This window comes from Mya arenaria, chromosome 2 (genome assembly GCF_026914265.1).
Source record: "Mya arenaria isolate MELC-2E11 chromosome 2, ASM2691426v1".
In the NCBI taxonomy this organism is placed as follows: Eukaryota; Metazoa; Mollusca; class Bivalvia; order Myida; family Myidae; genus Mya; species Mya arenaria.
Window position 1 is genome coordinate 8,354,151 of NC_069123.1, and position 23,790 is coordinate 8,377,940.

Consider the following 23,790-nt stretch of genomic DNA (forward strand, 5'->3'; position numbering starts at 1 on the left):
CTTAAGACTTATGACTGACCACTATATTTGTGGTGGATACTAGTTTTTTCTAACAAAAAACGAACAACATTTTGAGAAATACAAATACTGTATTTGAATAAGCATCTGGACAGTCAACTGAACAACATAATGCACACACATGTAAATACAATCAGAAACATACATATATTTCAAGTTATCAATATCGAATACACTAAGATATTCTACAAATTGAAACGTTTCCACAAACTATGAACAAATATGTTGTATTTGTTATACATATCCACAATCGTGAAACATTTATAACCATGCAATACAAGGCCCATCAAAAACTGTAAATCTTTTAAAGAAAGTTAAGTCTTGTCCGTTTGACTGTCCGAAACTGAATGACCAATTCACTGACCAATACCTCGTTTTCCTCGTGCTAACTTACAACGCCACCTAGCGTTCATTTCATTTAACTAAGGAAATTAATTTACTTCTAATTCGTAAACTCAAACTAAGTAAATTACATTTCGAGTTAAATGTTTTCACATTATCGTTAAGAACACAATTAATTCAATAAAAATGGGAATGTATGCGATGTATATGTGTTACAGTCGATCGAGTTTTACAACTGGGTAACCGGTTGGTTGAATAGGACGTCACTCATATATGTTCTAAATCATAAGCATAGTTAACACTTGCGGAATAACTCAGAATTATCCATTGGTAAGTCCATATAAGTTGGTATTGTTTTAATATCCAAGGCAAAATATTGTAACGATTTATTGTCGATCAAATATTGTTTAACAAAAGAAGTTTATATTTGAAAACATGAAAATCCGAATTTAATTAAAGAATATCAACATTTGCACTGAATATTCTGTACGATAAAATTTGTGTTCATTTTGCATGAACCGGTCGACCTTTCGTGACCTCTGTAGTAGGAGTTTCGCAAGAAAGACCTGGGCCATGCACACGTAAAACACACATGAACACATTACGATAATTTTCTTGATTAACACGAACAAAATACAACCAAAATCATTACTACAACAAAAAATAAATTAATAAAAAGGGGAAGATGAAAGGATTTAATCTTATTTTTCGCGCTTCATAGGTTTGCTAAATCGCGGGGAAACTTGTAAGCGTTCCACTCATGAACACACGATAACATGTATGCGATCCATTCTTGATTTACGTTTTAAATAATTATTTAAAACGAATGACAGCTAGTTTAATCTTCAGCAGAAGAATATATATCTTTGAAGTTCCATCGACATCATATGTTTGTGTTAGAGCACACCCGATAATTGCAACGTCGTTGCAATTGGTTAGATGACGTCGCGCTAACCAAATTAGACCGTATAATATAACACGACATATCGTATATACTGAAAATATGATCAAGTAGTCTTGTCGACTTGGTATGTCTTTATTGTACCTAAGCAGGTCGACATTATTTATGCTATACAATACTATACCATACCATACCTTAATAAACCATACCATACCATACCATACCATACCATACCATACCATACCATACCATACCATACCATACCAAACCATACCATACCACACCCTACCATACCATACCATACCATACCATACCATACCATACCATACCATACCATACCATACCATACCATACCATACCATACCATACCATACCATACCATACCATACCATACCATACCATACCATACCATACGAAACCATACCATACCCTACCATACATCCCACCATACAATACCATACCATACCATATTATACCTACCATATACCATACCATACCATACCATACCATACAAAATGTGATGTTAAATATTAATGGAGTCAACATAACTCCATTTTACGACAGGGCATACTTTTGTTTTGAATATACTGATGATGTGGTTGTTCCGATCTTTTTTCGTCGGCTTGACGAGCTTGACCAGCTTTAACATATATATTGTTGTGTCGTGTAATCGATGCATATATTGGATATGACATGTTTTAATTATATTTTGACAACAAAAGTTGAATATGCTACGTCGACGTCATTTAGTAAACTCGACATTTAATGGAAAATAAATGAAAAAGTCGACATAACTTTGACAACATGTGAATAAACAAGTAGTCAAGACATCTCCATTATCAAATTATCAGTATAGACGGTATGCGCTTCCATACAAAACTGCATTACGAAATTTCTTCGTAAGATTAAATCGGACTGATTTGTTAACTACGATGCGATTCCAATAAAATGATTTTTTTTAACAAAAATCAGTCTTATTTTATCGTAATAGAAACCATGGGAGAATCATCTGAGACAAGTAGCGCCCCTGAAACAGAGACTTTCTTGCATGAAAATCAGCGATCATTCGGTAACGTGAACACTAATAGTATAATAACCATGTACAAGGTAAGGAATCACGTGACCTAAAGAGGTTCTCATATGTGTCACCAAGGATCAAAACCGATGAAAACACACATGGAAGTCACGTTCATTTCGAAATAACTTGTTTTCCTTTTCCTTTTTATATTTGCTTGTATTTTAATGATGCAATCAACCTGACAGAAATTTTGTCCAAGGATTATATCATTAAAAAACAACCAAAAATGGTTCACACGTGAAGACACAGAACAAGTCTTATATACCTTTAGAAATATTTTCACATCCTTTCAGTCAAAAAACGTTATTTAGAAGTTAACGTCACTTACTTCACACCGGTTGTGACCCGTGTGGACCTATGTGAGAACCCCTTTAAGTTATGTGATTCCTCATCCTATTATAGCAATTCTGTTTATATTTCTACGATTTAGTTCTTCACCTACTAACAGATTTGTATCCATTAACGCGTTAAAGAATGTATTCTAGAACACTTGAATAGCAAACATAGGCATTGATGTTCTAAAGATTTCATTTTAGTAATTAAAAGCAGAGTATTCTTCCCCGATGTATCTTAACGCTTTTACTATTTAATTGTTGGACAATTTATACATGTTCGCGAATGTCTTCTAACAATGCTATATGAACATATGATTATTGCTACATATTCACAAACTTATTCCGAGCGGTTTAAACACATTTGCTTCTTATATAAAATTTTCCTTGAGAATTCTTTGTCCTTTGATTAGTAAAAATGATCTATATTTTTTTTAAATAATACAAAACGATCCTAATCAAACTAATCAAAACTTGAATTTGAAATGTCATTCTTATTGGGTGGTAGATTTTCAGTCTCCAGACTGTCAGAATAAAACATTTACAAAATCAAAGAAAATTCTTTTCAGGAGCTAAACTCATAAATAATAATGAGTTAAAACAAAGAATACATGTTTAGAAGTTATTTTATTTTAGATTAATGGACCTGCAGATGTACATGTTGCTTTTTAAAATTAATCACAATGGGGGAATTGAATGCTAGAGTGTGTGTTTTTACTGTCAAGAGAAAAATATTAGTTTTTCTATGGCATTGTGTTTGTTTAATTTCTGTCTGGTATGTCTGGTATGCAAATTTGAAATTGGAGTCTGACGAAGTATGAATTTGAGATAACAGCGATGTTTGAACGTCTGAAGAAGATAAAAACTTAAAACTACAACAAAAATGTTCAATAAACAGCAAAATTGATACCATTTTACAAATGATAAAGTCTTTTTTCAAATATAGTATTCTCCTAGCCAGACATATTTGAAAATATAATAATGTTTAAGATCGGCACAAAACAGTGTTTCAATATTGCAGACGTTAGTAATGACGCTGTCACCCATGACAACAAAAAGAGCGGGAAACCAGCAGGTGACAGTGACGATGATCTCACACCAGACGACATTCTGCTTCAGTTGGGAGGATGTGGGCTGTTCCAGATTTTACTGGCCCTCATAATACAGGTGCAATTTCACACGGATGCATACATTACACCAGATTGCATCATTTAAGACTAAACTTACACTTAGTATTCATGGGGAGGTCCTCAACCCGTCCACACACGTTTTCGTCCTTTGAGTGGGCGAACGTCCTCAGTTGCTCCTCTTCCCGAATCATGGCGCCCACTTTAGAACAAACCATTCATCCACTGCTGGCAATGAAGGCACCCTTACTTTGACGATACATATGAAGTGCTAGTAATACAATACTTAAAACCACGAGACTGAGTATCCAGTGCTCCAGCCAGATTTTGAAAAGGGCAGGGTGCTAGGACAGAAATGGCCTTTTTGATGCGCATTGAATGAGCCTTAATGGGGCACTTGCATGGGCCACTGTTCAATTCATATTGTGTATGTGTTGTAATTACTTTTAATCCTAACAGTTTGTTATGATTACCTTATCTGTTAAATTTCCTTAGTGACAAAATTATGTATAGTTATTATTTAATTTTCTGAAATTTGACTCTTTCAAACAAATTGGCACAGTAGGAAAGGGTGCAGGAAAAGGGCAGCAGGGTGCTCCACCCTGCTATTCAAGCATAGCTAGAACACCGAGTATCTGCTAAAGGTATATTTTTAAACAACATGTTATTTTCCATTTAAGAGTATGAAAACGGTGATCTGCTGGGGAATAGGAGGGAACTCGTTCTTCGCATACGTTCCAAAATGGCGGTGCACTGATGTTGATGACGTCATGAATATATCGTCGACTGTTTCCCCGCTAACTACCATGGCAATTAATGTTACGGATACAACAAACACAACAGCATACTGGAACCAGCAGTGTCAACTTCCAAATGGAACCCACTGTTCCAATTTTGAATTTGAAAGCAGCATGCATACACTCGTGTCTGAGGTACGTACAACTGTTATAAAATTAGTAAGCGTTTCGAGGTATTGGAGGGATCTAACTCCGCCCCAATGTTCGATTGCCTGCTAGACGATTCAAGTTCGCGGACAATAAAAGATTGCCAGTTATGGAAGTATAAGTACCTGGTGACAAAACCGCTTATTGAGAACACGGTGTGTAATGCACATGACTGACAGCCCGCAACTAGCACAATTACGCATGACGGCGCGGCGACGCGAATTTAACCCAGTTTAAATGTAAGGTCCGACTGTTCCGTTTTTTCGATATAACGGGCCCTCGTCATCTGTGTAAAATTACAATGTGAATGTTTTTCTTTTCAAATGATTGTCCGTCAAGTTCATTTGCAAAGAGTGTATTGTACATTGTTGAAGAATGTTTTCTTTATTCAGTACTTATTTACGTGTATACATTAACTTCCTGTACAAGTAGGTGGAGCATAATCATGCAGTTACTTGCATAACACCTTTTGCCAGTACGAAAACAGTTTGAGTATTGCTGTAACAATGTCATTGTAACCAAATGTGACGTCACAAACCACGTGGTATGTCCACACTGTGTAATTTATATGTATGTATAACAAACCGCGAAGCGCTTTTGTATAATTTCTGGTGCGTGCGGTACTTTTACATTCATCAGATGGATTCGTATCAGTGAAAAGCTGAAAAAATCAACTAAGGTTCTGACACTTTTTTTATTTTAAAAAGTGAATTAACTACCTTAACGTTTATGATAAGACCTTTTCACATTATCGATAGAGTTACTATTTTTAGAACAGACTGACCCAATTGAAATGAAAACGAGGCTCTACGTGTAAAAATCGATGTAGATGTTACAGTGATAATGCATAAATCAATACTTATACATGTACAGTAACTTTGCCCGCTGTTACTTATGTAAGTTATCATTTTTGTGACTTATCTTTTATAAATTGAATTTTGCCATTCCATTCGCCCACGGTATGTATTGTTGTCCCGATCGATGCTAAATAGCGTGTTGTTAAAGTTGTATTTACCTTGTTGTGTGAAGTTTGTTAGTGGAAGTAAGAACATTTATCAAAAGAATGGAAGAAAATGTGAATTTGAAAAAAGAATCTTTATACATGTGTATTCATATTTAATTTAAACATGGTATCTTTTACAACGTTTGTAAAGAAAGTTATGATAACTTAACCTAAGACGTTGCCCGAGAGTGTAGTATTGTGTTGTTGGGGAAAGCGGACTCCCGGATAAAACACCACTTGGCTTGGTGACCACAAACCAAACTCACATGCGCCCAGGCCGGTAATCGAACCCGAGTCGCAAAAAGCAAGAGCGCTAAACACTGCGCTAAGCGGACAACCAACTGTTTATTTACTGTCTTTCCATACTTTCTTTCCAGTTTGATCTTGTATGCAGTCAGTCGTGGGTGACAGCCACCATTACCTCTGTCCAGATGGTCGGTATGATGGTCGGCAGCTTCGTCGTCGGACATCTAGGTACTCGTTCATTTTTTTGTTATTTATGGAGACAATGAATAACGTTTTAAATAGGTCAGAAATTTGTCGAAGGGTGAATGTAATTTGTCGCATTGCTTTATTAAGTTGAAAAGTAAGTCCTGTTATTAACCAGCAACACTAACACCAGCAGTAGCAGCAGCAGCAGCAGCAGCAGCAACTGCAAAACAGTAGCCTTTATTTGATATAACCGGCGACAACCAAGAAACAAATGTAATTTACATGCTGAGGGAACAGAATGTGATTACTCATTTTCTAGAATAATTAAAACGAACAACCTCAGTAACATTCGGAATTCCTCGGCCATTTTTTTTCAAAAACAACCTCGGATGTATGCCGGTACATCAGTTGAAGTAGTTCGAATTTTTTTAAATTATATCGTTAATTAAATTTAGTGTTTTAGAGTTGTATTAATTGATCTAAGTTTAAATTGATTACCAGTGAAGTGTATTATTGCAAACATTATTAAGATTTTCAAGAGTAAAGACATAAAGTTTAACTGCTAAATAAAATTACTACGCGATCTACTTGCAGCGGACTTAAATGTACCTCTTTTTGAGTATGTAAACCGTCCAAATACATCCGAGGATGTTTTTGAAAAAAAATGGCCGAGGAGCTCCGAATGCCTCAGTAAGTAACCACATATCAACCTATTCAATGAAATGTCGTAAAAAGTACGCAATTGGATTGTCCCTCTAAGGCACCTGATTAATCATTCGGTAACTTGATTTTTAACTTTTTTTGCAGATATTTGAAATTTACAATAAATCATTGGTTTAACCAATTTCACTTCAACATATATTTTTTTTTTCAAATTCCGAGATGTTTGAGTGCAATAGAAGGATTGGCTGGTAATAATACCATGAAAAGTAGACAACTGATATATGAACAAAATAGAAATAATCACGACAGCATTGAGATGGAAGCTTTAAGCTTATCCTATGACATAGAAATTAATTCTGTTAATTAGCATTTTATATACTTTCTTCGCGAAGTACGTGATGAACATTGTTAAAATATAACTGGTATTTTCTGGTGGTCAACATTTCCTTTTGTCCAATGAAAAGGAAGTAATTCTCGAGTGTTTGATATATTTTTTTCAGTAAATTAGCAGTCAGCCCTTATTGATTTTAATTCAGTGAAGCGGTATATATAAACAGTGGCTGCCAATTTAGTAGGTAGTATACACAATAACACGTGTACTTCTAAAAAAGTTAAAGGTTGTTTGTATAAACTTACACAAAATAAATGGTTCATGCGACTGCGTCTCATCAAACACATTTATGATTTTAAGTACATACTAACAACCTTAAACCATTCCTTAAAGGCACCGCTGATTAAAAAAAAATATCCAAAGGGATAAATGCATAAACCATCAATTCTTGAACGTTAATATGAAAACCTGCGATCTGACTCTTTGTCAGCAGTCTTATATAACTGTTTTCCATACATTTACGCAAATATTGGCTCGTTCCAAGACAAAAAAAATAATAAAAGTTGTCAAAACGTTCATTCTGTGAGAGTGCAGCTTTAAACCACCGGAAAGTATATAATGAATATGAGTTCGTACAAGATCGCCTATTTCATCGCTGTAGTTTGTATTCCAGCGTTTAATGTTAAGCAGAATAGAACTATTTTTAGATCGCTAAATTTAGTATGCCTTTGCTGCTGTTTGCATCTTTTTTTCAAAACATTATATTTTCTAAACGAAATACAATCTTATGTCTAAAATCTAAAACAACAAATGTTTCAGATCTTTCTTTTTTTTTATTTTTTTTTTATTTAATTCTATATTTGGGGGAAGGGTTTTTTGTTATGTTGCATAAGTATTTAGTGTCAGTGAACGGAAGAACGCTTACATGTGAACAATCTATTCAGTGAAATTGCTTTGTGCCCAGGGATTGACATGAAACTTATGTTTCGGAGAGAATTTATGATTTATTTTTTCTTTATGTCCTTATTTTGTTCGAGGTTTTTCTGAAATTATCAGCTATCTATGTTCGTATTACATGACGAATGAAATTCACATTTCAAATAACGTGACAAAATCGGTATGCGGCTAGCGTAAAGGGAGATCACTACGTAGCTTATAAGGATTATTAAAACTCATAGCTTTATACCGGTCTTGCAAATGCAAAAGAACACTCGGCCTATTCTGTCTGAGCTTGATGGAGATTTTCGAACAGTTACGATTGAAGTTGAAAGAGCGCTTGGCCTTTTCCGCCTAAACTTGACGGAGATAAACGAAAAGTTAAAGTTAAACAGAATGAAACTGACTTTGGCCTGAAAACAAAATACATGGCAGTACATGTATAAAGAAATGTTAAGCTTGAAATCTAATTTATTAAAAGCATTTGTACATTAAGTTTATCAACTCTTCAAGATAGACGCATGAATAGGAGACTAACCAATTTCCATAAAGCAGTAAACACCCTTTCTCCAGTTGAAATACCGGACTAAGTTGCTTCAGCACAAAACCATGCTACTTCATGTAGGAGACATAACTAAGGCTATATTTAACCCCTGGCCAAATACGAACAATACAAGAACAGTTTCCTGCCTGTTTTGAAAAAAAAATCGAAATTGTGATCCTAAATCGTCTGCAAACTATGATTTTAGAATTAAAGGTCAAATTTTCGTTGGGATGTTGAATTCGTGGATAATGCAACCCACGAAATCCACGACAGTTTATGTCCCACGAATATTTATGAGTTCACAGTAGTTTACGTTTTTCCATTTACTTTTAGTTTTGCTCCCTTTGGTAAACTTGTTTCACATTTTTAACTTAGATATGTCCACATTACTGTATTATTAATACTTGTAATCCTCTTTCAAATGGAGAAAAAGAAAAACTATAAACATTTACGGCGTCGTAGTGTTTTTTCAGCCGACATGTTCGGGCGGAAGAAGCCGTTCGTTCTCTCCATGGCGATCATCTGTTTGTCGACTATCATCTGCTACTTCTCTGTGCACTGGATCATGTTTGCTACGGCACGATTCTTCTTCGGTATGCACTCAAGTTATTACTTGCACTCTGTAAAACTAAATAGTTTATCGCAGAAAGATCCTCCTCAAACAAAAAAACACCTGAACTCAACTAAACTAAACTCAACTCATCTCAATAGAAAATAGCTATCTCGTTTTAAGACATTTAAAGCAACTGTAATCAAATACCGCTAGCACTCTCCAATCGAAACTGTCCTCGGACATCTTCCATCGCAAACAACCACGGATGTATATGGACGGTTAACTTGGTCAGAAATCTTTACATTTAACATCGCTGCAAGTCGATCGCGTAGTAACTTCAATTTAGCAATTAAACTGAAGGCCTATTCTCTTAGGAATCTTCATTATTTATACAATAAAATCCTTCACTGTTATCAATTTGAACAAAGTTTTACAAAATACACGTAAAACACTACAATAAATGAGCCTCATAATTATATATTTTACGATCTTCTACTGATGAACCGAGTTTTTTTCGATGGAAAATGGCCGAGATGTTCCGAATGAGCGCCGTCTAATCTGGTTCTGCATGGTTCTCGAGGGAAACCGTTAAGCTCTTAGGACTGTTTTTCCCATCGATGTAAGACGACATTTCCTATATCCTAGAATACTGATACTAGTATAAACAAATACTCCCATGATTTCAAAAGTCTTTTTCGTCGTACATTTGTAACTCTGTCATCCTTTCATGGACAAATGCTCATATAGCCACATTTTAGTGTAGGAATCGGCTAGATGTTCTCTCTAGCATGTATGCTTCCTCATATTGGACCAGTTGCAGCTATCTAACCATTGTCGAAGTACAAAGAGATATGGAATCTTCAGGTTTTATTCTTTGACGTGTACATGATGTATGCATGGTAAAGACTGAAATGAATTCAACAATAACACACTTACTACAAAGTACATTTAAATGATAAAGCATCATACAGAAAGCTCAGGAGTATGAATTACTAATAGATAAAGAATACCAAATTCGACACTCAATTTAGAAGACAAAAAATGAGGTACGAATGAACCAAATGTACAAAATAAAGTGAGTACGAATGTGGTCTTAAAAAACAGAAGAAAAAAAAACGCAAATTCTCAATTCTCTTAACAAAGCCATTTGGTACAGAGTTTACTTTAAGGTTAAATAACGTTAATAAACATAGTACATACACTGTAGTGACCACAAAAGCCTCAAAATGTTGAAAATACAGAAATCACCCCATGTGAATGCCGCTGCATTTTTGACGAAACAGACAACAGTTTTTATACCTGAGGTTAAACTCAACTTTAAAATTACGACAGCAACATATGCTGTAACATCCAGGGCCGGTATTCATAAAGCCTTTTTAGTCATTTACTAACTGAAGTGAGTTTTCTTGTTTAAGAATCGCATTGTTCATAAGATATGTTTTCTTTAGAATGTCCTAAATACTTGACTTTCATAAACTAAATTCAAAATGCACACTTTCATAGAAAAAACCCTAATTATTGTATTTTAATTTGATTGTTAAAAATACTTTAGAATGGAAATGGCTTAAGATGTTTTATGAATACTGTTTTCGGATACCCTCTCTAAATGGTCGCTTCCGTCGTTAACCTCGACCCGCTGCCATGGGTAACTATTCGTTTATCCAAACTTTCGTTGCAGGTATCGGCGCATCTTTTTTCATGAGTATCTACTGTATCCTGCAAGGCGAGCATATGCTCTCAAAGTGGCGCTCCACCACCATTTCCTTCCCCTCTTGGGCCCTTGAGCTGAACCTCTTCTCCCTGGTCGTCTTTCTCCTGCACGACTGGGAACACGTTACCCTGATCATGGCCTTTCTTGCCGCCATTTACCTGCTCACGTGGTTGTAAGTTTTTTGGTTGTAACTTTTGTTTGTTTGTGTGCTTTTGACAAAAATATATACATGTAGTTAAAATTTAGCTTGTTGAATTTCGAGTTCTTCCCTCTTGGATAATTTAACCACTTTTAGTCTTTTTTAGACATTGTGAGATATATTTTTTTTTCAAATTACTTTCCGACTACGCGAAAAAATGCAATTTCAACACTTCAAAGTGTTTCGTTTGTCACCATTCCGTTTTTGTGAGCGTAGTTTAAAGCTACTCTTCGTCCCCTATACTATTATCATAACAGAATGGACACTATCTTTATTTATTTTCAACATTATTACAGCTTCCAATTTTGACTGGCAATTTGTTGTTTCTTGTTCTAAATTTAATCACATATACTTGGAGAAGACTCGAACTCTTCAAACTCAAGTGTATTCGTAATTCTATTATATTCCGAAATGTGACACTTGAACAGAGCTTGTCCGCGATATTAGTAAGTTGGTATAGTAATTATACTAGTGGAAGTGAATTAAAAACAATAAAAAAATGAATTTACGAAGTGTCGCTAAGATTTAAAGTATAAAAAAGTTGTTTTAATCAGTCACCCTTTATTTGTGTTGAGTACAATATAAGTAATCGAACTACGGTGGTATTCAATATACAACTTAATACAATCGTATGGTTATACATCATTGACTCCATTCACTGTATAGGTCCGGTATTTATATCGAGCAATCCGATTAGTTACATCGTTCTTAGATTCAATAAAGGCCAGTATTGAATACCACCCCTGATCTGGAACGCTGTTATTAATAGGTTATAATAATTAAACTATTAAACAGTTGTGTTAATCATTGACTCTTAATTAATTTTGTTAAGCTCACAATAAGACATGGACTGTACCGCAGCTTCATCCCTGAAAGCTTCCGGTGGCTTGTTGCCCGGAACAAGATCAAGGAGGCTCGGCTTGTAGTCAACCAGATGGCCAAGTGGAACAAGAGGCCCGTCGTGAATTTTGAGCGCATGGTCCGTTCTGTGGAAAAGTCTTTAAGCGGCGATGAGGACGCTAAGTATTCCGTCATCGTGCTCTTCCGGAAACGTCCCCTGCTGCGCCTCACCGTGCCTCTGATGCTGTCCTGGTAATTGTTAGTAAAGTTAGGCCAAATTGGTTGTTGTTTTTTTGTTGTTGTTCTGTTTTGATTATTTTTATTTATTTATCAACAAAATCATATCAATACCGGAACATAATAAATAGAGGATATTTGTTTATTTCAGTGTAAGATCGTATTTTACACTGAAATGAACAAATGTTCTGTTTCTTTTATGCTTATTTTCCGAGTTTTATAGAATTTTAATTTATTTTTTCAATAAACCCCTTTTTTGAAAAGGGTATTTTTACGCCGCAACCCTTGGGGCGCCCCTCATGTATAATAATATCTGTCAATTTTCTATTTCCGGTTTGTTGAGAAAGAGTTCTCTGATATTCTTTTTTATAGTTTATTATTCGCTCGTTTTTGAGTACAAAGATTTTATGAACAGTTATCAATGAAATTTTATGAGTGCATCCATGTTCCAAAAAACAACGAAAACTCTTTATTTTAACCGCAGTATGAATACATAACCAAATTACCACGCCGCCATTAATTGAATGAAAATTTGAAAGGTCGAATGTGTTGGCAAAACAATTGGAATACTTATTGGATATAAAACATTTTTCTGAGTTTAAGAATGTGTTTCATGATACATGGATATTCAGATTAGTCATCTCACTGTCAGAGACCAGTCTGTTTTGCTTGAAGACAGGTCGATTTCCAGGTAATGATGAGGACCACGCTATAAATCTGTAAATCGTTGTGTGAATATTCCGGGAAGTTCGTATTACGTTTAACAACGACAAACCGTTCAAAATACAATTGAACGATGATATAACATTCTATTTATGTTCAAACTGTTGTTTTCGTCTGTAATTTGATTGGTATGAAAGCAAACGTTCTCAAGAAAACGTTTAAACAAAACGGATATAGAGGATCTGACATGAGTTGTCATTTAATACCAATTTTTATTAAACGAGTTCAGGAAAACTGTTAGTTAGCGAGCCTTTGGCGAGCTTACTAACAGTTTTCCTGGACGAGTTTAATAAAAATTGGTATTAAATGACAACGAGTGTCAGATTCTTTTTATCACATGCTTTTTCCGGTATAAAATGGCAAAAAAAACCCTACCTGTTTCACCTGCGAGGCTGATGAGCCGAATATCACCAAGTGTTGTCATTTCCCGCGCTACATGCATTGCAGGAATGTAGTACCAGGATTTATTTAAAACAGCATATATACCCGATCGTTTTAAATCCGTTTATTTAAGAATGCATTCTCATATGATATCCAGTAAAAATCACACTCTAAACACTTTAATTTTAACGAAATCTTTCTTTCTGTTATACCGGAAGTGAACATAAACATCATGACGTCATCTAGTAGATGTGACGTCATAATGTTTATGTTCATTTTCGGTTAAAATAAACTAAATTTTGGACGCATTTAAATTTGCTTTTTCAAGATATCAAGACGACATACTTTGTTATCCTCTTAATATTTAGAAAGAAATTCAACTACTCTAACCAAACAAATATTTATTATAGAAATAAAATAAGAATTGAAGGTTTGGTATACAGGAATATTACCAATTAGCAGTTCCTTTTTGCCAATTAACTTTTTATATAAATGCGGAGCGATATATTTTCTGACCAATAGATGAAGAGCAATGTTATATTACACATGTGTAATATAAAAAAATACGTGATGGTTATATTAAACCGGAAACAAGGTGTAGCATGTGATAAAACCATTTTTCTAATAAACGGTAAGTTTTTTTATTTCCAAATATCTTTATTTAAACTTATGTAACATTTCTTTAAATGTCAAATATTTTATTTGCAGACATTTTCTGTTTCAAAAATGAAGGGTTTCGTTTTGATCAAGGGGAAGTTACTACAATAGATTTTAAAGTACTTCTGAAAGTTGATATTTTCACTCCTTATTTTGCAATGAAAATTTTCACTGTTTTTATATCACTGATAAAACTCTATATTTCAAAAAGCATGAAAGAAACATTTATTTTGCAGTGATAAGAACATTTCATAGAAAAATACTTTTTAAAGCTATTATCCAAAACATTTTGTGAAGGTTATAATTAAAAAACACTTATGTTTAACATAGAATTGTAAATCTTTTTTGGTTTAGGAATGACGTCACCATTACGTCATATGTACTTCCGTTGTGTGGAAAATTCTCAATAAAAAAAATGTTCTTATGATTGATAGACATGTTTTCACATGCTCAATACACTGTAAATCAAAACTATCATTATTCCTGAAACTTTTATACCTTAAGTATCTATTCTTGCTTGATTTATCATTTAGAGTAGAGATTAAAGCATAAAACGCTGCCCTATAGTTGAAAGGTCATTTTGGAAGATCTGTCATGGCGGACGGTGCAATTTTTAGAGTTTGCTTTTCAAGTGGAGTGATTTTTCTTAGGAATAACTTGACCCCCCTTTTTATTGGCTTAAAAGGTAATTTTAAGCTTGTACTTTAAGAATATATGTGGTTATCATAGCCTGCATTCGCTCGAAATGCCTTTAAATGTTGTCTAAAAATTATAATTTTACATTGAATTATATATGGAATAACAATGGTGGTGTGTAACCTTTAATATTTTTTAAGTTAGTTGGGTTTTGCCCCACCCACTCACAAATATTGATCATTATGCTGCGTAAAAGTGCTATGCGATAAATGTCTTTAAAAAAGTTTTATTTTAATTGACTTTACGTTTTCAAAATGTTTGACATATGTATCATGAGCTAGCATAAATGTTTCGATGCTGCAGGTATATTTGCCGATCCATGGGAGTTTGAGGCAATGAGGTTTGACTGTATACCAAATAGTATCCGAGGACTTGCCATATACCTAATATGTTAGACATATTGCTTTATACTTATCTGCAACCATTTCTGTTAAAAACAGACACATACTCTTCTTGTTTCAGGTTGACACTTGGAGTGATCGGTTACGGGGTTGGGTTCGGAGTAAAAGAATTCTCCGGGAACTTCTACCTGAACCTATTCCTGTTCGCACTTGCCTCAATTCCATTCAAGCTCATATCCATATACCTTCAGGTCAGGTACGGAATATTTACGTTCGTAGATAAATACAGTGAGATGATTGGGCACTGAGACGTTGCTACAACATTCTTAAAAAAAATGGGCATTTGTCCACCACGCAGCAAAAAAATGCATTTCTCAACTATCGCCTACAACTGATGGGCCATTTCTCTATCACTTTCCACAAAGGATGAGCATGATTCCATAAATCTACAAACACATTTGGCTTGCTCCTCAGCTCCCCACAAAAGATGACGCATTTCCCCGCCACTGTCTAAACTGTATTGAGCTTTGCTCGACCACTTTCAAAAAAGTAATGGGCATTCGTCCACCACTCTCGAAAACCATATTGGACATCGTTTCATCAGTCAGCACAAACGAAGCGGGCATTTTTCCACCGCATCAGTCAGCACAAAAGAAGCGGACATTTTTCCACCGCTTTACAAACATATTGGGAATTTCTTCACTATTACAACTAATTGATCGATGCTCCCACATTCTCAAACAATCATTTCCAAAATTGGTGGTGTATTTCTCAACAGCTTTCTTAAAGGCAATGGGCCATGCTCCACCACTTTCTAAAAGGATAACGCATTGCTCTACCAGCCCCCGAACATTGTGGGCTATACCTCGCCTCAAATTTACCTCGATGTCCCAATATGAGATTAAAAACACTAACACGATTTAACATGTAGTGGGTCAATTGTTCATAACTTTGTTAATGTATATATTGTTGTTAATTGGATCGATGTTAACTTTCAAAGGTGATTTTTTATGATGTGTAAATATATTTAAATAAGACAGGCGGAGCTGCAACTATTGACCCAGTATGTGTAAGAAATCGCAGTTCATTTAAGGAATGGAAGTTGAGGTGTAAATATTACGTAAACAAAAATCTGAACAATCGGTCAAATGTTTACAAAAAACCTCATTTTGTTTTCATTTCTGCTCGAAGACTTTGCATAAAATAGATGTACAGTTGAACGCCGTTGTCTCGAACTCACATTGACTTGCAAAAATACCTTGAGCCTCGGGAAATTTGAGCCAAGCTTCGAGGCTGCCTTCAATATAAAGAAATCGGCCCTTTACATCCAGTTCGAGCCAACGAGGAAATCGAGCAAAGATAATTCGAGCCAACGGGATTCGACTGTATTTTGATTCATTTTAGCACTTATCAGTGTGAATGTTACATGTCAGCGAATCTTTTAAACATCATTCTAAAAATTAGCTACTACACGTATGTATGGTATATTTATTTCAGAATTGGTCGGAAGTTTACGTCAATCATAGCCTACATTGTTTGTCTCGTCGGCGGCCTGGTTGTTACTTTGGTACAGTACATTGGTGAGCAATTGAATATGCCTTGAATATACCTTGAACGTACCTTGATTCATCCGTGTGACATAAGTTAAGTGAGTGCTCCAAACGTTTAGAGTACTACAAGAACCATGAATCTTGATTCAAAGTCGGGTATATGCTAGCAAGAAACATAAGGTCTACAAGCTATTTTCCGACATGAACAACAAACATAAGTAACAATGAACTTGTGACCTAGAAATACTTGTGACCTGGAAATAAAAGCATAAAGTTTTTTAAAAAGGTACAAGTTTGGAACAGCCATTTCTCAATATAGCCATGCATAAAATTACAAAACGTAAGATAGATAAGAGCACAGTATCCAGTGATAACATCTAATTTTCCCGACCAATTCACACGCGCGCGGCTCCTCTTTTCACTGTAAAATGGTTAGTTCTTTCAAGAGTATAAATTATGGATGATCGTATACATTTAAAGCAGCAAACTAGTAAGTATCATTATGTACATGGTGATTACAGCATAACAGTGATGTGTGGTTGGTAAAAATGTTATAACTAATTCAGCTTGCTAGATATCATCCTTAGAAAGTTTTGCTAGGAGGAGGTACGTAATTTATTATGTAATTTAGATACTTCTAGATTTTGATGATATTATCAGAAACACTACGTTATGGACTATTGTATCACTTCAACTGCCATATTTAAATTTATTGACCGGTTTAATGTATTTGATTTCTGTCCAATGATGTCAGACGACCACTGTTCGATATCTTTCACAATTCATATAAGCTCAAAACATATTAAAAATACAACCAATCAGGCTCCGACCCCTGTAAAGTGGGATAAAACCAAATCAGAACTATTCATCGAAAATATTGATGAAACCAAATGTGTTCTATTAATGCAAAATTAGAAGATATCATAAATAGTAACGATGTAACACTAGAAGATATTGATTATATCACAAATGAATTATCAAATATTTTTGTAGACAGTGCAAAATTGTCTTATAACACAAAAGACAAAAATACAAATTAAAAAAAAAACCCAGAGCAAACAACACAACGCATAATTTGTACAATAAAAACTGTAAAACAGCCAGACAGATATTCCATCGAGCAAAATATAATTACAAATTAAATAAGAATCATGCAAACTTACCATCATTAAAAAGAGAAAGTAAGGAGTTTAAAAAAACTCTCAATTCAACATTTAAACATTATAAAATTGACAATGTTACAAAACTTAAGAAATCTAAACAAAAAGATCCTAAGAAATTCTGGAGAATATTGAATGGCAAAAGCAAAACTAATGTTGAAGCATCACTAAAAGACCTAAATAATCATTTCAAAAATGTTAATGCATCTATTGTTAACGATGAAACAAACACAAATAATAACCCACCTTTTGAGACACCGGAGTATATTAATAGTATTCTTAACGCCCCAATAACTAAGGAAGAAATACAAAAAGTGGTTAAAGAATTGAAAAATGGCAAGGCTGGTGGCGTAGTTTTAATTTTAAACGAACACATTAAATCTACTTTAAATTTATTTGAAAATATATATGTAAAACTATTCAACATAGTGTTAGATACTGGTTATGTCCCTGAATCGTGGACACAGGGAATTATTCAACCAATATTTAAAAACAAATGAAGCCCGCTAGGCGCAGAAAATTATAGGCCGATCACACTTTTAAGTTGTTAAGGTAAGTTGTTCACCGGTCTTTTAAATAAACGTCTACAAACATTTGCTGAGAATAAAAATTCAATATATAATAGATTTTCAAGCTGGATTTCGCTCAAACTACTCAACAATATGTTTGTGCTGCACTGTAATACAAATATCAAGAGCTAAAAAGAATAGATTATTCTGTGCGTTATTGACCTCAAAGCTGCATTTGACTCTGTCTGGCGTTCAGGTCTTTGGTCGAAACTTATTTCATATAACATTGGTGGTAAATTTCTAAAGGTTATTAAAATATATTCAATTCCATTAAATCGTGTGTAAGGGTAAATGGTGAGTCGTCGAACTATTTTGCAAGTAATATAGGGGTCAGACAAGGAGAAAATCTTTCTCCGATGTTATTGTCCCTGTTCCTTAACGACCTGCATGAATTCTTTAACACTAAAGAGCTTAATGGCATCTAAATCGGTGAAAATCAGTTATTTTCATATGTAAAAATATTTATACTTTTGTATGCTGATGACACAGCAATTGTCTGTGAAACTGCAAATGATTTACAAGATTGTTTAAATGCATATCATGACTACTGTCTTACATGGCAATTAAAAGTAAATATTGATAAAACAATGATTGTAATATTCTCATCTGGTAGAATGACAAATCACACTTTCCAATTTGATTATATGGACATAGAAACTGTGAAATGTTACAAGTTTGTAGGAATATATTTTAGTCGTTCTGGATAATTTCTTTCTGCCAAAAAAACATATTGCAAACCAAGCTACAAAAGCAATGTATTGTCTGATAAAAAAGCTAAATCATTATACCTCCCAATTAATATGCAAATTGACTTGTTTGATAAGCTAGCTAAACCAATACTTCTTCATGGATGTGAAATATGGGGTTTTGGAAATTTGGAGTTATGTGCAAAAATGTTAATAAAACCTGTATTTTATGTTACACCAAGTTTTGTTAAATTCCTGAACCTCTTCACAAGTACGAATGAAAATGATTTTAGGAAACTATCAATATTTGTTAAACACATATTAAAATCGTTTACCACTTAGTGTTAAAAACTGTTCATTATGTAAACGTATATCATTCGTTTATTCGGCGTATTAAATTGGAGAATTCTCCCATGCTATTTACCTCAAAAGTACATACTCTTTTGATAATTGGCATAATGTTCATTTTCCTGTTTTAATATGATTAAACTTGACATAATTTTTATTTTGATTATTGATAATTGTAATTCTAATTGTAATTTGAAACTCAATGTATCATTCCTTTAACTTTAACCTCATTGTGCACTTTGTTTTCATATTTGTATTTACTATGTGCCTGCATAAAGCCTTGTTATACTTATAAGCACTTATAATATCCTCATGTTTGTAAACTCTGTTTGCATAGAGTGTAAGAATAAACTTTGAAACTTTGAAACAGTAGCGTACAAAGGCCTGGTTGTTCCTATGGTTGGGTTAATCCCTACCTACAGGCAACCATTCAAACCTCTGCCCAGTCACCGTCTTGACAATATTAGCACCTACCACTGTGTAAGAATGTCAATAGAAAATGCCATATCGTAACACCTTAACAAATACTTGCCGAAAACAACACACTAGTAGTTGTATGTGTTTGACAGATGTTAATGATATATAAATGATCGAAACAATCATGAATATATATAAGCCCTTGTTATTTAATTTGCATAGAGGCTTTTTGCACATTTTAGAAATATGTGCATCATAATTTAATTATCTACCTCAACTCCTAAAAGCTTAACTTGCTCTACACAAAAATAGTGTGATTAAGTATATTGAATTGTTTTATTTCTTTAATAGACTTTGAGCCAACTAAAATCGCTTGTAGTTTGTCAGGGTAAGCCTGCATTTGATTGGAAGAAAACCAGTCTATCAAAATGCTACTTTCTTCTTCAAGGATGGTCAAGTTTAACACGTTGTTTTCTGTTTGTAAGATAACTGTGCATAAGTTTACATGCTGTAGCTAAGAGAACATATGCATTTTGCTGGTCTAAGATGATATCATGGGGCTGGCAGTCGAATGCTTTAGAGAGGTCCATTAGAACTGCACCTATATATTTGTTCTCATCAAGGTTTTTTTCCATTCGTCTACAAGCAATAACAGGGTAGTTTTCTTACTGTCAATAAATGTCAATATGTGTAGTAAGAAAAATGAGTGTTCCAACCTTTTGGAGGGATCCCTTTTTAAAGGTGAATGTGTTTGATTAAGTTAAGTGATAGTGCTCCAACAATTTGGAGTAATCTCTTTTTAAATGTCAATATGTGTAGTAAGTTAAGTGAGTGTGCTCCAACCGTTTGGAGTGATCTCTGTTAAAGGTGAATATGAGTAGTTCAGACTCTTTGTAGGAGCTCATTGCCAAAAGCCTGATATAACTCAATTATCTACCTTTGTATATAAGTCAAGACGTTGCAGTTTAACGTATTTTTAAAGAGTCATTGACGTACTAAATTAAAACCGAATGTACTTTCTTTAAATCTACACTTTCACAGTTTGGCAGTTTATATCTTTTTTTCTCATTTTTTTATCAGAATGGTGAGTATGGTATCAATGCCTTCACCTAAGTCATATAAGATAGCTCACAATAAAACAGATCTCATTTGTTTGGAACACTGCGGAAATTTCCGTTTTCTTAAAGCGTTAGGTATGCTTTTAACCATACAGCATCATTTTTCGAACGTAAATATGAAACAAAAAGAGATCTGCTCTTTGTCACTCTTATGTCACTGGTTTCAAGACATTTACGCAGAAATTAGCTCATTCCAAGTAAAAAAAGTTGTCAAAAATCAATTTGTTAGAATGCAGCTTTAAAAGAGTCATTGTAAAGTACACATGTACATATGGAAGGGTACAAACCACCCCGATAGGACAGCAACATATTACTTAGTTGTAGATTTTGCTTCCGTTAAACCTCTATTAAGTGGCCACCATTCGGAAAGATATAAGTGGCTGCTTTAGACAGGTGCCCTCCTAATCCAGGTGGATAATTTCCACCACTTAAGCTTTGTTTAAACAGGGGTCTATGATATATATTTCAAAAGACAATTGACTGACATTTCAGTTACATTATATAATGTTTACTTTCCATCTAATGCTGTTATGATCAACCGTGACATTTATTATTATTATTAGAGTTATGTTGTTGTCCTTTATCTAAACACGCTCCACGGATTGTTAATAGTATTTGCCCTACATCTTAGTGCTGCGGTGCTGGGGGTAAACTCATGGAGACTAACGCAGACCTTTCCCGAGAACCTGTAACCAATTATAGCCGTGTATTCAATCTATATGAGTACATTATAAACATAGATATTAGAGGTGTCTCTCAGCACTCCAGAACGCCTAACCATGGCGGCCTGACGTCAAGTTACGCCATAATGACAGTGCGGAAGTGGACGCGCCTGTGGACCAATTATAGCCGTGTATTCTCACTATATACGAGTACATATAAACATAGATACTAAAATATTTCTGTCACCAATCTCAACCGCCTTACTTTGGAGGCCTGACGACAAATTTCGCCCTAATACAATACCCAACTGTAACAATGTATCCCCACCACATACAACACTATTGAAATATCTCTTCTTGCTCTAGACACTCCTTACCGTGGCGGATTGACGACAGGTTTCGCCCTTATGGCCACTGCTGGAGTGGGCGCGGCCTGGGGTCCTATGCAGACTATGACCGTGGAGTTGTACCCGACAGTTGCAAGGTGAATGTATTAACCCAAGCTCCTGCCTTTTCACAATTTATTTGGTAATAAAAAGAAGTGCATTTAACGAAACATGAGCGAGTCCCTTTAATGAATAAGTGTCATTTCTGATAAGAGTGAGCACTATTTTATAGTTATACACTTAAGAGTTATGTAATATGATGTGTTATTTACCATTAGGAGCAACAGAGAAGTTAATATATATATATGTATGTATGTGCATCAATTGTTGTGTAAAATAGTCCCATGTTTTCACAGAAACACAGCGTTTGGTTTCCTGAGTGTTTTGGCCCGGCTTGGTGCTGTAATCGGACCGCAATTTGTATATCTTGTGAGTAGAAACAATTACTTCAAAGAAGGCTTATCCGTTTTGAGTTTGTGTCAAAATTTGAAAAGGCATTTCAATACTTGCCACAACCTGTTATGTGCCGGTGATTATTTCGCTGGCACCGCGTTAAACAATACTTAACCGACAAACATTTATTGAAATTATCAATTTCCCGCCATTTTTACAGGAAGTGTTGGTTCCCGGCCTTCTTTACATTATGATCGCCTTGCTCTCATTCATCTCCATAATGTGTATCATCTCACTGCCGGAAACCAACCACCGGATGCTGGTTGATCGCCTCGTAGATGACCTTGACCGAGAGCGGAAACAGGAAAAAGATCATATGGACTCTCATTAGCAGACGACAAACAACAGAGTTGTGTGACCTTTTGAAAAAAAAATGGATATAGCATTTATATTAAGTTTTGTGAATAATATTTTTGTTTAATTTTAGAAAGGAAATAAATAAGGGAAATATCAGACTTGAAAGAAAGTACCAAAGGTTCACCAACGTACAATATGCACCAGCAGATTCGGGGGTTGGCGGGGGCTAAAATCCCCATGAAATCGTCCAAGTTTCCTTTTTTTCAAAACAGGGGGGGGGGGGGAGAGAGAGGGGAATAAAATTCGCTCAAAGTGCAACATTTCGGACTAGAAATTGTTAAAATGGCGGCGTAAGTCAGGTTCCGACCTTAAGTTACGCCCCTCTAACATCGAATCCTGGATCCAACCTTGATATGGACTGGTTACACCATAGATAATACACGTTGTTTACCCTCCTCTGGATGACAGGTTGTTTTTAAACGTGAATTTACCACGATCGTTTTTGTAAAAGCGTGTTTGCGTGATAATTAGTTTTATGATGAAACCAATTTAACTCACCAAACAATTAAATCGTTTGATCATGTGTGTTATTATTTTATTACCCAACGTGACTTCGAAGATTTATTTATAAAGGAACCTTAATGCACATGTAACCCTTTTTCTTGAAAAAAAACCCGCATATGTTCCAACTACACGTGCGTTTATTGAGAAACTGAAGGTAAAACGTTTATTGTCAACGTGCATACAAAACGACATTTCAAGTTAAATACTTTACCATTGAAATGATAAACTTCTTCCACCTCAGATAAGAAGATCCAAAAATTTAACCATGCTAGAAATTCTTATCTTGCCCACAGGCAAAGACCCGTATGGAACTCCTTTTTAATGGCCATCACACTGTAATGACCTCCCTTGTCGAAGACTGTCGCCTGTAACATCATTGTTCCTTGTCTTGTGGCTATATTTAGAATGCTAAAAGATTATTTCTTGCTTCAAATATCTCCATTAAAAAGTGTTCAGGCACCTTTCACGAAATAATGCTTCACTCTCCTCAGAACTATTTAGAGACCGATTTGACTATTAACATTAACTGATACACTGCGCGCATATCCATGACAACCATGAATTATCACATATCCATACGTATTTATATTC

General features: G+C 34.7%; 1 protein-coding gene across 1 annotated transcript; it reads left to right on the forward strand.

The window, feature by feature from the left end:
- The first annotated feature begins 683 nt into the window (after positions 1-683).
- On the forward strand, positions 684-22,717 carry LOC128224089 (solute carrier family 22 member 4-like). Its single transcript, XM_052933747.1, has 13 exons — positions 684-690; positions 2,253-2,330; positions 3,693-3,838; positions 4,479-4,730; positions 6,123-6,219; positions 9,125-9,244; positions 10,883-11,087; positions 11,976-12,206; positions 15,111-15,245; positions 16,487-16,569; positions 21,866-21,983; positions 22,242-22,314; positions 22,499-22,717. The coding sequence occupies exons 2-13, from the start codon at positions 2,258-2,260 to the stop codon at positions 22,667-22,669; spliced, it is 1,704 nt and encodes a 567-aa protein (XP_052789707.1). The 5' UTR covers positions 684-690; positions 2,253-2,257; the 3' UTR covers positions 22,670-22,717.
- Positions 22,718-23,790: the final 1,073 nt, after the last annotated feature.

Bases quoted from the DNA above. Each gene is read 5' to 3' on its own strand.
- LOC128224089 (XM_052933747.1), top strand. From the start codon at position 2,258: ATGGGAGAATCATCTGAGACAAGTAGCGCCCCTGAAACAGAGACTTTC. The intron at 2,331-3,692 runs GTAACGTGAACA...TCAATATTGCAG, and splicing joins TGAAAATCAGCGATCATTCG to ACGTTAGTAATGACGCTGTC. The intron at 9,245-10,882 runs GTATGCACTCAA...CTTTCGTTGCAG, and splicing joins TACGGCACGATTCTTCTTCG to GTATCGGCGCATCTTTTTTC.